At 47.2% G+C, this 15,804-nt stretch overlaps 2 protein-coding genes across 3 annotated transcripts; one reads left to right on the top strand and one right to left on the bottom strand.

Annotated features, from left to right (window-relative positions):
• Nucleotides 1-451: 451 nt before the first annotated feature.
• Nucleotides 452-7,542, bottom strand: LOC131260549 (autophagy-related protein 9A). 2 transcript variants are annotated; one of them, XM_058262299.1, is made up of 14 exons: nucleotides 7,504-7,542; nucleotides 6,367-6,686; nucleotides 5,313-5,652; nucleotides 5,066-5,243; nucleotides 4,777-4,987; nucleotides 4,586-4,710; nucleotides 4,389-4,516; nucleotides 4,132-4,316; nucleotides 3,887-4,065; nucleotides 3,681-3,812; nucleotides 3,456-3,609; nucleotides 2,315-3,381; nucleotides 2,145-2,247; nucleotides 452-1,620 (listed from the first exon to the last, which is right to left on the bottom strand). In XM_058262299.1, exons 3-14 carry the CDS (start codon nucleotides 5,464-5,466, stop codon nucleotides 1,333-1,335), a joined length of 2,904 nt encoding a protein of 967 aa, XP_058118282.1. In that variant the 5' UTR covers nucleotides 5,467-5,652; nucleotides 6,367-6,686; nucleotides 7,504-7,542; the 3' UTR covers nucleotides 452-1,332. The 2 variants fall into 2 exon arrangements, with proteins under 2 accessions (XP_058118282.1, XP_058118283.1); XM_058262300.1 differs by lacking the exons at nucleotides 6,367-6,686; nucleotides 7,504-7,542 and adding an exon at nucleotides 7,065-7,190.
• Nucleotides 7,543-8,763: 1,221 nt separating this feature from the next.
• Nucleotides 8,764-10,043, top strand: LOC131271692 (eukaryotic translation initiation factor 3 subunit F). Its single transcript, XM_058273201.1, has 3 exons — nucleotides 8,764-8,922; nucleotides 8,998-9,144; nucleotides 9,230-10,043. Exons 1-3 carry the CDS (start codon nucleotides 8,799-8,801, stop codon nucleotides 9,820-9,822), a joined length of 864 nt encoding a protein of 287 aa, XP_058129184.1. The 5' UTR covers nucleotides 8,764-8,798; the 3' UTR covers nucleotides 9,823-10,043.
• The last annotated feature ends 5,761 nt before the right edge of the window (nucleotides 10,044-15,804 follow it).

The following is a 15,804-nucleotide window of genomic DNA, read 5'->3' as shown; positions in this document are numbered from 1 at the left end:
AGGGAATGGTGTTGGCAAGGAACATAGGAACTAAACACCCCGTACCAGCTTTTTTGACTAAATGTTCTTCAATACACAACAACAACCTTTATATACATGTAACAAACCAAACTTCTTCTACTTTTGTCGGGTGCCAGAGGGAGGAGGTCATGGGTAGTGGCCACTGTGTAGACTGGGGGGAGCGGCGAGTCACGTGTTACAGAGGGTAAACGCATAAACAGTCTAAATAAACCAATAGAAATGGAAAGTAATAACGAGGTCTTACTGTTTCAGAGAAACAACACGATGGGGACAGGGGGGCAATGTTCGCAAGTTCACAATACAATTAAAACACAAAACATATCACATGTAAAAAGTGTTGTTGAATTATCCGAAATTAATCGCTTTAATAGTTTTTACTCAAACTCCAAAGTTTTTTGAAATGGTTTGAGCAGAAATGAAAGATGTCACGTGGTATAAAATTTAAAAAATATGCCTTTTCTTTATTTTATCATCTTACGTAAGCTTTTTACAATCGATCTTCTTAAACCACTCATGTCGTTTTTTACAGGATGCACTGTGACACTCCGTTCTAGAACTTTTTCGCCCCGAGTGTTCGTCCGTTTCCCCAATCTTTGCTGCAATCTTCCGTTTGTACCATTTACGACGCCTTTCTGTGACGACTCCAATCTTTAACGTGATTTTCCGTATTGCTGTTTTGATTCTGGTGCTGTTACGAATAGTGGTTTGGCTTGTTTGTTGTTTTTACATGATTCGTTTGAAGTCATTTACAAATTGTGCTAATGCGCTTGTATTGAAAACTGACGAAATCGGTTGCAATGTGGGAAAGATATCTTATTGAACAAACAGCCATTGCGTTCAATAATATCCCACAGTAGGTTCCCGCTGGAGGTTGAGACTGTTGGAAGCTGCCGTTTCCTATCGCTCAGAGTAGTTCTCGTGACTGTTGTTAGTTGTGTGGTGCAAATAACAGTTTTGTTCTTAGTCGATGTATTTACAAAGCATTCAGCCACCGTTCACAGGTGTTTTTTTTAACTCTTCGTTGTATCTATCATTGCTTTCACTGTTTTTACCCCTTATATTAAGTTGGATTTACCCATGTTATTATCACGCAAAACTAGTAAACCTCCTCCTTTATCTCTCGGTCCGATGAGATGAGGGTACGAGTATCAGTGGTGAGTGGGTGCGGGGGGCATTCATCTAGGCTCGGTGTGCTTCGCGTACATTTTTTCACACAATTTGCTCAAACTTAACATTGCACACCGTCGTCACGCCCGCCGCCCCCTCGCTCGGTCTGTCCTCCCACAGCCGTTAGACCCATTCGGCCCGGTGCTATGACTTTTTGCCTCCGAGCAGTGGCGTCCGTTCGGCCGCTGCCGCCGACGACGATGAAGAGCTCGATGGCCCTGCGGTTCCTCCACCGGCACCCGTACCGATGATGCCCGGCGCGATCGTGCGCAACGGGTGGCTGACTAGCGATGGCTGGACTACCGAGCCGAACGGGCGAATATTGCCCACTCCCAGGAAGCGGCCAGCCGCACCGCCGCCCGACGGTCGATGGAAGGCGCCCGGTGGCGGTGCGTCCATGTCAAGCTGCAAGCTAGCACCTTGACGTCGCAGCTGGAAGGAAGAGAGGAGAGAAGATGGAAAGTGTGAGGTGTACGTTAACTAATGAAAATAGAAATTAGAATACAAAAAAGATGGGAGCAGAAACGGTTCATGAAAACTTTAATTGGATTAAAAACATTATTCTCTAATTGCAACATAACAATGGAGATAACAGGAATCCAGAGAACAGGAACAATGCGCCAAATGAACGAAAAAAGAAAAGTAATTGTCGGAAAAAAGGAGTTGAAGTAGCAAATATGATACAAATGAATCTAAAATGATGAAAATTAGTTAATTATTGAAAAAAATAGAAGGTATTTTATCTTTTCGTTGTTATTATGGAAAATTATAAATTTAGAGGAAAAGGAGTCAGTTCAAATATTAACGAAAATAGTGGAATTGCTCGGTTCAATGGTTAATTGAAAATGAATAGAACTAAAGAATGGACTAAAGGAATCGTAATTGACTTAATCGAATCAAACCAAAAGGATAACAAGACAACATGTTTCATTCGGGTTCACCAAACCCGTACTTACATGATTGTGATGCAACTCGTGCAGGTACAACGTACTAAGACACATGTCGGCGGTCGTAAATTCGTGCGGTGCCTGCACATACGCCGGCATATCACCGTAGAGACTGTGGAACGAAAGGAACGGATGCATTATGGGTTCCCCCTTGAAGAAAGGCACTCGTTGGATCTTACCTCGACAGCAGCCCATTGCGGGAGCCACTAGCAGGACCTTCGCGACGCGACATGCCTCCGCGCGTGCTGAAAATCATCCCCTCTCCACCCAACGCCGGTGTCGCTCCGTAGCGACTCGCTTCCACTTCCGGATCGCCACCTTGCATGCGACCAGCTCCGACCGACGGTGGTGGTTCCATCGAGGGACCACCCATGCCCGCATTCTCGTCATCGTTCTCATTGATGTCGGCCAGGAAGGTGCTCCGCGTGGGCATCGGTGGTACCACCGTGCTGGCGTCGGTCAGATTTTGCTGCAGCATCCGCTCAAAGTCGTACGACGGTGGCGAAAAATGGTAGTGAGATTGCTGCTGCTGCTGCTGTTGCAGTTGCTGCGGAGGGAGGTGTACGGCCGGGGGTTGGTGAACCGCAGCACCCATCGGTGTCATCGGAGGTATGGGCGAACCGAACCCACCGAGATGCATCGAAAGTCCCAGATGCTGCGAGTTGGACAGATTGTGCGTCTGCAGGATCGGCTGAATGATGGAGGAATACTCCGCACCCATGCTCTCCATCGATAGCAGACTCTGTCCCATGGCGGTGGGGTTGTGCAGCCCGAGCATCATACCCCGCTGGCGGTTCAGGTCTTGCAGCGCGTGACGTTTTATGCCCTGCACGAATTGTTTCGCTTCCGGTGGCATCTGCCAGGTGGGATTGGTGAGCGTGAAGTGTACGAGGGACAGCTCGATCTTGCCATGTTCGCCCTGATTGTACGGCGTGGCACCGAGCGGCGGTGCGGGACGACCACCGGTACCGATTGCTGGCGCCGGTCCTCCCGGATCCGATGTGGGCGTGATGAGAGGCGTTTCACTTTCGCTATCCTTGTCGTCCGCCACGACCGGCACCTGCCAGTTTGGATTGCCATGCTTCCGTACGTCCATCTGGGCGAACGAGCAAACGTCGCCCACCCCGATGACGTCCACGGTAAAGTTGCGGAAGAAATCGACCAGCTGCTGTGATTTCGGGCGGAGATCGTACAGCAGCACAAACGGGGCCACTAATGGGCTGAACAGTTCGTTCAATATGTACATCTAGAACAGAAAAAAGATATCACCTCGCATAAGACAATGACCACACAAAAGTAAACGCGCAGCTAAAGACCTACAATTTTCAGTTGGAAAAACAACTCAAATTGATCTCGCACGTGTGAAGAGTGCGCGTGGCCACGCCATGTCGCCGGAAGGTAGTGTACGTGCGCCAGCACGTTTCTTAGCAGCTGCTCCGGACACCAGACCATATTTTCATCCGGGATGAGCGATCTAACAGAAAGGGAGCGTTAAAACAGATTTCATCCATCGTCTTTCCTTCGGTGTGATATAAATCGTTTTACCTTGCGACCACGCTGATCATTCCCAGGACGGTGAAGAGTGTAAACACGTGTTGCACCTGAAATACATCCTCGTCGTACACGGCCAACAGCAAAATAAGCGATGCTACGCCACCCGCATCGAAGGCAATGTTTCTACAGGACAAATAATTAGCATTATTTTCTTCCATGCCAGTCGATTTTAAACTCTTCTCAATCAACGAACCTACCTAGCGATAACGGTCAGCAGTGGGGAAGAGAACGAATTCATATACTTCACTGCCGGTCGGTAGGCACGCGTAAGTCGGGCGTCCAGCTCGTGATCGAGCTCGTTGAAGTGGCGCAGGTAGAGCTTCCCGTACTGAGACCAGCATCGAATGCCGAGCGTGCCGGGTTCTTTTTTGATCAGCTACAAAAGAATACACATCGGTGAAGGTAGGACTAATGTCTTCCCGGTCGATCGTCTTAAACTTACGTCGGCATAATTGAAAAAGAAGTACATCAGCTGGCAGAGGAAGATGAACGGTGATAGGGCGAGGTTGGCTATGGCAACCCAGAGGATTTGTTTGGACAGTTTCGCGGCCAACTCGGAGCGCATGCTGGGCCGCTTGTACTCCTCCCGCAGATGCCAGTTGTTTTCGAACGGCGACCATGGCCCCCCTGTGATTTACAACGTAGGAAATGGGAATAAGGAACGTTCCTAACGGTTTGCGGCTCGCACGGTGTACTTACAGAATAGAATTAATCCTATGTTGTAGCGTAACGCTTGACTCATTAGTACTACGTTTCCTAGTAATGGCAGCTTGGTCGTGGCTGGTAGCAGCGATTTGTTCATCATGGCTACCATGTAGTTTTTAAACCTGAAACCAAACGTTTCATCCATTAAAACCCATCACGAAGCATTTTCTCGTGTGCGGTGACCACCTTACCTTAAGATTCTATGGTAAATATCTAGCTCAGTCAGTTGCTCCTTGTTGATACTCATCTGTATCTCGGATTGCACCTCCCGAATGCACTTTTGCACCTCGTGCCAGGTGAGATTGTCCAGGTCAGCCTGTGAACGGAGAAACCGATCAGTGGTTGATGTCACACAACTGCCAAAAGAAATGCCATAACTTACATCATCGATTTTCAGCGCCGTATTGTAAAACATTTTAATGTCCCAAAATTGAAAGAATTGGTAGAAAAATTTGAACAACCGAAACATCCAAAACAGTCCGGCCAGCAGCAACGCCAGCCACTGGAATCCACCGAGTGTGGCGGCACACTCCGGCATGCTTATCATGGCATCGCTTAGGGACACTTTTGTTTCATTTTCTATGATCTTGTCACTGTAGAATGTACAAAAAAAAAAAAAAAAGATTGCTTTGATTAAAACGAACTGTCCCCGTTGGCATTTGTGCACGCACCGGAAAAGAGTCTCATAGCTGATGCAGTTGAACATGTACGTGATCAGCACAACCACGAACACAAACTGAAACAGTTCGAACAGCTTCTGCAGCATCATCACGTAGAAACCGTGCTTTTGATGGTAAGTGTAGACCCGGGTGAAAAACGAATCCAAATCTTCTATGTGGTTCCATCGTGCTAAAACGGAAAAGACACCGAATGTCGTCAAAACGGTACGGATGGTCATCACACCGCCGACATTCTTACCTTTGCTCGTTTCCGGTACAACGTGGATCACCTGCGGTGTGTCCTCCTCCTCGATCGTGGGCGATCCCGGCGGTTTGTCGCCGGCGAACGGGTTCGTGTCCTGGTTCGTTAGCGTGTCGTAGGTTTTGGTGTCGTACTGCCTGTTCGATGTCATGGTTATGCCGCACACGCGCTCGCGTGTGGAATGCCCTTGTCCAGGGAACAGCGAATGCGGTGTCTGCGGTTGACCGTCTCAAATGTCGGTGTCGGATTGCGGTTTGCGCGACATCCAAAGGGATGCAAAATACACTCCGTGCGGTTATTTCGTCTGCGTCTCTGATTGGGATAGCCGCAGCAGCATCTGGGAACAAGGCCGGCCGATTAGATGGGTTTGCTAATGCAGCAATATTTTTCTTGTTTATAAATGTCAGAGGAAAATGTGGAGCAGCACCATCCTTGTGGAGTAAACAAATGCTGACTTGATTGGAGTGGAGTATGAAGCGAAAAAGAGGAAACATTTTAGAAAACGAAACGCCACGCGTGTACGGTGTGTGCACTTGATTCATCTGTTTACTAAACACTTGTTACTGATAACAATGAAGTACTGTTGTTGAATAGTGAATCATGTTTCATTGCTATCTGACTTTCTTTCGGTACTATGAAAGAATAGTTTTTTTATCCGTTTTGTTATCAATAAAGCATAAATTTCTCACTTTATATGATATTAATTACAAAAATTGTCTTTCTGATAACTGTACACCTATGTTTACGTTCCTCACTGTATGTTGTCAATCGAACAGATGGTAAAACAAGAAACAAGAAGCAAAGCGTAGACAACGTGAAGAAAAAACACGCGAAACTACGCGATCCATCCACACACACAACAAGTTGGGCGGAGAGGCACACACTAGCGCACACAGCTGGTCGCGGGGGCAACTTTTCTGTGGTTCAATGTCAACACGAAAAAAAAGGTAACAATTTCTTTTTTTTGCCATCAAGTATAGTTTTGCTGCTTGCTACTGAATTACGCACTTTTTGCTCAGCAAGCAATAATAACAACACCCCAATTGCTCACCTGGGTTGACTGTAAGAAATTGTTTTTTTTTTTTTTATGGTTGATGGGATGATGATCAACGCTTTGGCTTCCAAGATGAATTCCTTTTTCGTTCTTTAGTTAAAAGTGGAGATATTTGCATGCTCTGCGTTGCTGATACGAGCAAGGATTCTCAGCGACTCCGAGGCACTATCTCTTTTCAGTATGTTGACTGCGGTGACGGTCAATAATGATTCCTAACTGAGGAGGTTCGAGTGGGTCACATTTGCACGATTGCCCGCAAGTGCGTCACAACTTTGTTTTTTTATGTCTCCCCAACTCTAAACTAGGGGAGCTTCCTGCTGTTTACCGTGCACGATATCGGAAGGTAAGAGGAAAAAAATACTGGTTAGCTACGGTGGAGGAGATACGCTACATTTTAAAGACAAGCGGTTGGCACATCTATTGCCCATTGGCTATACAATGAACAACGAACACAGTTGCACTCGCCACACTTGCTCGCACAGCTGAAACCCTCTGTGTGTTTACGATCGTACCACTTTTCTACCAGCTGATTTCAATTTACATACGACCAGGTTACCGAAACATTCTGCTTTCGAAACAGAGCGCACATCAAGCGACGATCATGACTGGCGGTGCTGAAAGCCATCCGAGTGATTTAATAATATCAACATCCATGTTTCCTTCCCCTCCAGTTGAACGCCCTTATTTTTACCAACCATACCATTAATGCAGTAGGAATCAATGAGGAAGACTGAAAGCGGTGCGAAAATCTTAAACCACCGTTCGAGTGAGGCGTAGTTAAAATATTTTGCGTTGCGTCTGCACGGGTCTTCCTTTTTCCTGCTGCCACACGAGGCCCGTCGTCCGGTGGAGCACTGCTACCCACTCAAACAAAGGAAGTGCAATGCCACCGTCTGGGAGGGAGGGGGGCTGGCTTTTTTTCTTCAAACCTAGTTTCCCTTCAACACGCGAGCGAAGGTGTGTAGGAAAGAAAGGAAACAGTACCAGCGGTAATGCACAAACGCAAATGATTCACCGAACGTTTCTAGCGGGTTAAAGATGGTGCGAGCATCTTTACTAATTCACTTCACAAACTGGTGATCAACAGCATTTCGCGTTCTTCCGAAATCATGCTGGTTTTTTCGTTTTACCTACACACTATCTACTGCTGCTGCTGCTCTTGTTGCTGGTAATTCGCGAACTGACTTCGTAAGTGTGATGAAAATCAAAACAAGCGAAGGGATAGGATGCGACGGTGGGGGTGCTGCGAGGGGAATATTTGTTTTTCTGTCTATCATTGACAGCTGATAGGCGCGGTAACGTTTGATTTTGTGAGATATAGAGGAGGTTACACAAAGATAGAGATTAAAAATGCGTTTAAATTTGAACAAGGAAGCTCTATAAATGATATCAAATTTTACTTTTTACATTAAACATATTCTTAAGATCAAAAAACTCATATGAGGCCTTAAATAATGTAATTTAGAGAACTAAATTAGCGCCACCTGTATGTCAAACACTGAACTGGTCATAGTAATAAAATCAGTAAACACGAGGTTGACGTTTATCACGTCTCTTAGTGATGGGGAAACTGAATCCCAACAGGGATTCGAATCTTTCGATTCAAATCCATAATGAGATCCGGGTCTTCGAATCCGAATCATCCGAATCATGATCATCCAATGCCGATTTTTCATATGATGCGTTTAATTCAAAGAATGATTTACATAATAATATCAGTATAGTTGACATTATTCTTCTAATTGTATTCAAACAACACGAACAATGTAGTCATTTTTGGAAATATGCAGACCAACTGACCCAAGGAGAACCTTGCTGCACTTTCCTACCAATCGCCGAACGAAACGTCATGTGGCTTCGATTGCCAAAATTTGTTTTCTTTTTAATGAAATCGAAGCAACTTGTTCGGAAGTGCGAGTTAATAATAACCCAAGGAGAACCTTGCTGCACTTTCCTACCAAAGGTATACAAGCCTACCAAAAAGAACCTTGCCAAGTGTATTTTTGGTAGGCATGGACTCCTCATAACCAACCAATAATTTTTTTGGGAGGCATCGCAGTGGAAAGAGGTACTGGCTGTCAAACCTTTGTTTGTTTACTGTTTACTGTTTATACCCTTAATAGACGAGGAATATTTCTGTCCGTCGATTTTGGAAGATAGTGTAAAATGGCCATTGGCAGCAATATTGCTGTCAGAAAATCGGAACCGGGCACGACCGGTTACGTGTGGCTCCTCGGTTAGAATCCGTCAAATGGGATCCAAATCTTTAGAATCTGTCCGATGGGATTCGAATCTTTAGAATCCGTCAAATGCGATTCGAATCTTTGGAATCCGTCTAGGGATCGAATCTTAGAATCTTCCGAATCCCGATTCTGCCAACACTAATATGTCTCTGTCAAAGTGTGTCTTTGGTCCGATCCCCGTGCATCATGTCGACGATTAATTTGCCACTGAATTTAACCGTGCGGGTACATCCGGTAGTGCTGTTCCAGATTGTGGATGCCTACGAAAGACGAAACAATGACTCGGAGCGTGTTATCGGCACGCTGCTCGGTAAGGAACCGGGGTTTCCCTAGCACCAGTTGGTATCCGACAAACATAACCACAACTTTTTGCACTTTTCCGCAGGTTCCACCGACAAGGGTGTCGTAGAGGTGACCAATTGCTTCTGCTTGCCGCACAAGGAGCATACGGATCAGGTGGAAGCTGAGCTAGGCTACGCAAGCGATCTGTATGAGTTGAATCAGCGGGTAAATGCGTCCGAGAATGTTGTGGGTAAGTCATGGATTGTTGACAAGGAGGAATGGTGCTGCTCTGGACAATGGGCACTACAAACCCCGTGTCTCGTTTTGTTTCTAAGGATGGTGGGCAACCGGCCAGGAAGTGACGAACCATAGCTCGGTCATCCACGAGTACTATGCGCGTGAGTGCACGAATCCGATCCATCTGACGCTGGACACTTCGCTGACGGGCGCCCGGATGGGTATCAAGGCGTACGTTTGTGTGTCGCTCGGCGTACCGAGTGGCAAGAGTGGCTGCATGTTCACGCCCATCAACGTGGAAGTGACCAGTTACGAGCCGGAGGTGGTGGGCTTGCAGCTGTGCATGAAAACAATCGGACTGCAGACCAGTGCCAACCGTCCGCGCACCGTTTCGCCGATGCTCGACCTGGCGCAGGTTACCGAAGCCTCGGGCAAGCTGCTGACACTGCTCGGGGAGGTGCTGGCGTACGTGGAGGATGTGCTGAGCGAGAAGCAGCAGCCCGACAATACGGTCGGCCGGGCACTGTTGGACCTGATTCACTCGGTGCCGAACATGAGCGGAGATCAATTTGCGCAAATGTTCAACTCGAACGTCAAGGATTTGTTGATGGTGGTCACGTTGTCTCAGCTAATTAAAACTCAACTGCAACTTAATGAACGACTAACGTCACTCACATCGTTCCTCAACTGAAGCCGGATCGGAACATTAGAGCACTCGGCGTAGTGGCATCGACCCGACGTGGGCAAGGAAACGGGCCTGTGGCCGTCACTGCGAGGAAAGTTACGAGGGTGGTAAAGGAACGCTTGGAGTTTCGAGCAAACAACTGAGACGATAACGATAAATTATTCCAGAATCCGCCGATGGGTATTAATAAAAAGAAAAAGTATCATCGAGCTGGTGAAACACCACAATCCTATTCTTGTTTGAATCTTTATCACGGCCATGGCAATACTAATATTTTTCTTTCTAGTCTATATCAATTTTTTAAATTTTGGATACTTTTAAAAATTTTTGTTTTAGATTTTTTAGCAGTTCAGGTGCACTTTAAAATTTCCATTTAAGTATGCTTTATTCTGCTAGACTTGAATAAGCTATATTTCTACAAAACTGAACCCAAAAAAACTTATGCAACATCACACGCCCAACCGATCGATACGTGCGCCGTGAACGGTGGTGAAATGTGGTAACACATGTTTTGTCCCACATATGACCATCCATCAGCGCTCGCGAATGCTTTTGACATCTTTGTGAAATTAAAATGCACTTCTGGTACCCGACAGCATGCTTCCAACTCGCCGGTACGTGTTCCCATCAACCATCCGGAGAAGGCCCTTCCGTTCGTAGGTCTTTTCCGAAGATGTTCAAAAATATGCACACCAATATGCAAATGGCAATACGTGATTTTCAACATATCGACCAACTGCACTTTTCGAGTGACCTATTTACGATGTCCGATCGGTCTACTCTTTTGCACACAGGCTGTTGGCTTAAATAACGTCACTGGAGCTGACCTCATCATCGGTACTGGACATGATGTGCCGGCAATAAATCAATCCCCACAGACTTTCGATTCATAGGGCACTTCCTCCGAACGTATCATGTTCTCATCATTTTAATCCCCGGAGGCTTTCATCATCGTGCAGCCGATCCAGGATCGCCAAAGCACAGTTATTAATCTCCCAGCTGATGACAAACAGCAAGGACCGATTGATCGATCTGCCATAGAACGGAATCAATCAACCACGATCTCGCAAACAATGATCCGTTACACGCCGAATCTTCCGTAATATCCGCCCAGTTAGAAAATCATTCTGGACACGGGCGGCGAAGGTCAGGTTTGAAATAAAATAACAAACCATCGATTGCATATCTCGCTTGCTGACCGGTGATCATTCGAACCGGGCGCATCGGACGTACTGATTAGCGAATTAATAGATGGCAACGCAAGTACCCGGTCATTATCCACTCTCGATTTCATCGATTGTGCAAACACCGAACGGCGCTCTATGACATCAGCGCAAGAGATGAGGACACGATCGAGATGCACGGTTCGCTGCGTGCGATGCAACTCCTTGGCGTCTCCGCTTGGCGTTGCATTCCGGCGCTCATAGCTCACGAGCCCACTAGGGGGCAACAGTTGACCGTGGTATGTCGGTCCAGTACCTGGCACGGGTGCAATTCAACCCGGACCGTTGGATATCTGGTTCGGTGTATGGTAGAAAATTCGTCCGGCCCTTTTCAAACGCAAGAACGAAGATAATGGCATTTAGCTGGCTCAAATCTTTCGGACATTCTAGGACGGTAAATGTCGCGTTGCTGCAAATGCACTCGATGATAGAATTTTAGATTACGTCGCACCATACGATGAAGTTGTTATGATTGATAACCGTCGACTACATCCACGTGGAGTGTATTCTATTCGAATCAAAACTATTGACAACCTGCTGGTAACTTTCTTTATTTGATTTATCGCATATCAGCACGTGTTACGAATTGTAGAGCCTTTTTCATATTCCTCTTGTAGATTTCCCAAGCAACGGAGGAAAAGAAAGGGAAATTTAAAGAAAAAGCTAAAACAACAACACATAACACAAATCAGTCTGCCCTAGACGGTCCCTTTCGTCTTTTCTCATTGCTTGCATTCGACTGACCAGCAGCAACCGAACGCTGGAACCAGTTTCTGGACCATCGCAACCTTTGGGTCGAACTGTGTCAACCGGCAAACGGCCCGACCCAAACCGAACCTCTTGAGACGCTGGTAATCGCGATGACTTATTTACCGGCCGCCTCCCATACGCTCGTACCGGCTGGCGGTGGTTCTTATCGAAGACCTCGCCTGCAAATTGCGGTACCCATAGTTGAAAGTGATCCGAGTGGACCACTTTCCCCCCTCGGTTGAGGTGCATTCCTTTTCGCGATCGCACGGGATGCGAGGCACAGGACCATTTCGTTCAATGAACGTGTTAGAGCAGAGTTGGTTATGTTGTTTGTTTTTCCTACTAGCATTAACGATTAACGAGCAGGAAAACCCCTTCGTACACCATGAAAATTCCTGTGTATTTGGTTGAATTGAAACCCAAAATTATTGTATTTTAGTTCGTATTTGTCGCATGCGTAAAACAGAAAAACCGAGCAGAATAATCACCTGAAAAGATAAGAACTTGCAAGACATACCTAGTAGATGTCAGATTAACCCCATGAACCGGATTTGCCTACGATATTTAAGTCAAGCCCACACGAGGCACCCAATGCACCAGGCCGTAATGTTAACCGAAGGCCTTTGGGCAAGAACTTTAAATGTGATGGCTTAATTAATGGCAGGCCGGTGCTAAACGTAGCGTTTCATTTTTCTTCTGTCCCCACGGGCTGAAGGAAGCTGGCGATTGTGAGAATGCGCATGTCAGGGCTGATGGATTGCGATGAACAGAATTAACATTTACTAGCCAGAGTCGGTCTATTGGGTTGTCCGTTGGAGGTTTTTCAAATTATATTTATTCGATTGTTTATCTTTTAAGCTTTATGAAAGTGTGTTAATCTTATCTCTGTAAGAACAAGAAAAACGGTAAAGATCGTGTTGTTGCTTCGTTTTTAATCCTCCGGCGAATAAACCGCGTTGTTACCGCCGCTTACAATCGGTTCATGAATCAATCCGGCTAACAAGAGTCTGTTAAAAATCGGCTCCATCCAAAAGAGTGCTTCTTAAACTCGGCCACTGACACCCCCTGACTGGCATCTTACCGAATCGGATCGCGCTTTGCTGGTAATAATGGACCGGTCCGGTGGTCGACAACCAGAATGCAAAGCAGAACATGGGACAAAGCGCTGCCGGTTCCAGCTTTCGTCCGCACTCCTTCTCCTGCGGGAGATCAACGCAAGCCTCCATGCCGACCGATCGTAGCCGGCCGTTGGCAATTACATTTTCAATTCGATCTGTTGCGCTATAAATAATGGTCGTGATTAAAATGTACTTTCTGCGAGGAAGGTAAACATTTTCGTTGGCCACCACAAAAACGATGACCTGGTGAGTGGAGGTTAGGAGTGGATCTAACCAATGTTCCCGCTCGCTGACTGACTGGTAGTCTGCGGAGGCTAAGAACGGTTTCCCTTGTTTCATCTCTCCGCCGAAGAATCGGGCTCAATAATCAGTCGATTGGTAAAGCATCCTACCAGACTGCTACTACAAGCTGGTGTTAAATCAGATCCTCCCTTCCCAGAAAAACATTGGATCGTGATCACCGTGGTTACGAAGATTGAACACCTCACAGACCACGTGTACACGGTGGGCATGGTGAACGCTGCCATCAGCGGCCATTAGAGAGCAGACCGGAACGCCGGAGGGTCTTCAATTACCACGCGCTCCCGGAGTGTGGTTTATTTATTTTTAACCTTTTTTACAAACAAGGTCCCCATCGGATGGGGCTAAACGTTTGCAACCCGACGGATCTTCTGGCTTGAGAGAGTTTGTTTAAAGGAAGCTTCCAAACTAAATAAATGAGGAGTATAACATTTAACACGAACTGTGTTGGAGTACTTCGATAGTCAAACTCCAGAGATGACGTCAACCGTGCATGAGGTGGTGTAACTTGTCGCGGTGTTTGTTCTTTACTCTGCCCTTAACCTTTCCGAGCCCTAGTTCTACAAGATAATTTAGATCCATGCCCGAGTTAAACCAGACTATAAATATAGGCCTTCCAATGAGGCGCGATGAATCATAATCCCATCAGCACTTTTGGCTTAATTGAAAGTTATGATCAAACATTCTTAGTACCTTGGGCTCTAGAGACCTGATAGCTGAAAGATTGGTGGCGTAGGACAAAGAGCCGCCATTCGGACTCCACCGTCACCAGCGCAGGGTCTCCGGTGTGCCTGATTTGTTGTGATAGGAATAATGACGGCATCAAACTGCGGGTTGAACTGCGGTTCAACTCCTGATGGTCCGATAAACCAATTTGCGGTTTCACGCTTGACCGCGGCGTTCGTTGAGTTGGCAAATTGATACAACATTGAACGGCGGTTTTCAAACCCAAGGCAGTGTATGTTGGAACCAACACGGAAACGGCCTGGATATTGGAGCTGAAAGGAAAACTATTATCGTGTTTTCCACCCAACGTCTAGGATAGGTGTTCGTCACAGAGTCAAGGGCAGTAATGATCGAGTTTGTTCTAGCAACTCAACCCTTGCTCCCCTTCGGTAAAGAAAAGATCTCCATCGATCGTCATAAAAGGTTATTTGATGTTTTATTTTTCGATCCAAGCCCCTCCCCGACCTACTGTTTTCCGCCGCAAGGTGTGGGCTAAATTATTTTCCCAACCCAACCGGGTGACTATTAATCATGCACCGCTCCCAACGGGGTTTGAACCGGCCGATGCAGATTACGGCGAAATATCAACCCTCCGATCGGTGGCGGTAATTAAGTTAACATTCTTTTGACATGCTGATAAATTGCTCATTTTCTTCGGGCTTCACGAGGATCCACGGTTGGATTGAAATGTCGCCCGGCGCGAATTGGATTCGGTTCGCGCTTTATTCCTACGAAGAGGGCAGCAAGGACGCATGTCTTCCGCGATCGAAATCGGTCCGTCTCGGTAAACGATAGACGATCGCCGCCGGAGGAGTAAAGTCAGTAAGCGTTTCCCGCAATGGCACCCGTTGCGCTCATTAGATGGTTATCTCCACCATTAGGAACCTACCTACCGCTGGGGAGGTTCGTTGCTGGTGGGTGAAATTGGAGGAAGAAGTACGGGTTGCCCGGCAGTGACACTGTTGCCCCCGTTTTTTCGCGCGGCGACCCTTTCGGAAACAATCGAGCCGCTGCGAGACGCCGGCACGCTTCACACCTTCCGGCGCATTGCCGGTGGGCTTTATGTTGTTTGTTGTCTTCTAGAGAACGAGCTCCTCAGAAGCATAGTTCCCAGAGGGTTAGAACCTTGAGTTTCGCTGGTGGTATTTTTTGCAGAACCTTTCGGAGAAGAGGAAACCTCAGGGAGCCGACGGGACAAGCGAACCTTATCCGAGGAGAACCAAGCCGGGGATGATTACGACGCTACCGATGGACCGAGCACCCGATCCGATAGCGTGTGACGGAACGTTGCCAAGGGCCAACATTTGGCGACTCCGATAATTACGCGCCCTTCCGAAAGGGACTGTCGGACGCCCAGCCGGACATTGCACGGTAGTTATATGTTAGCTTCCATTGTTGGCCACTTCGGTCGGCGGCCCCTGAGGGGTTGCAACGTGTGTAGCGGGGCCGTGAGATTGTGCGAGCGCGTGGGGTGTCTTGTGAGGGGGTTGTCACGTTATGTTCTCCTGCACCTTCCGCGGGGGCCGTTAGTCACCACCTGGGCGACCGGGAGCGACACGGGGCAGCAATTGGTTTGGTAAATTGTCACCCTGCCAAGGGCCCTACAAATGTGAGAATATGTGTGTACCTGTGTGTGGCAAGGGCAACCGCGCAATTGTTTCCCGGCACATGGGCTTCTGCATGGTGAGATTTGCGTGCAGCGCGTATCATCGCTACCAATAATGGACTGTGGGTCGGAGGAACCTGGTGGTACGCCTTATCCCACCGATAGGACAGCTTACGGCTTAATGTCGTCGTCTTGAGGTCAGCGGGGTTGACGAGTGATATTCCCTGGTGGTACATCGTTTGTCAAAATTGTACACGACCATATT

The sequence above is a fragment of the Anopheles coustani genome, chromosome 3, assembly GCF_943734705.1.
Source record: "Anopheles coustani chromosome 3, idAnoCousDA_361_x.2, whole genome shotgun sequence".
Taxonomy (NCBI): Eukaryota; Metazoa; Arthropoda; class Insecta; order Diptera; family Culicidae; genus Anopheles; species Anopheles coustani.
Note: the sequence above shows the minus strand (reverse complement) of the source record. Positions and strands in the feature narration are given on the sequence as shown.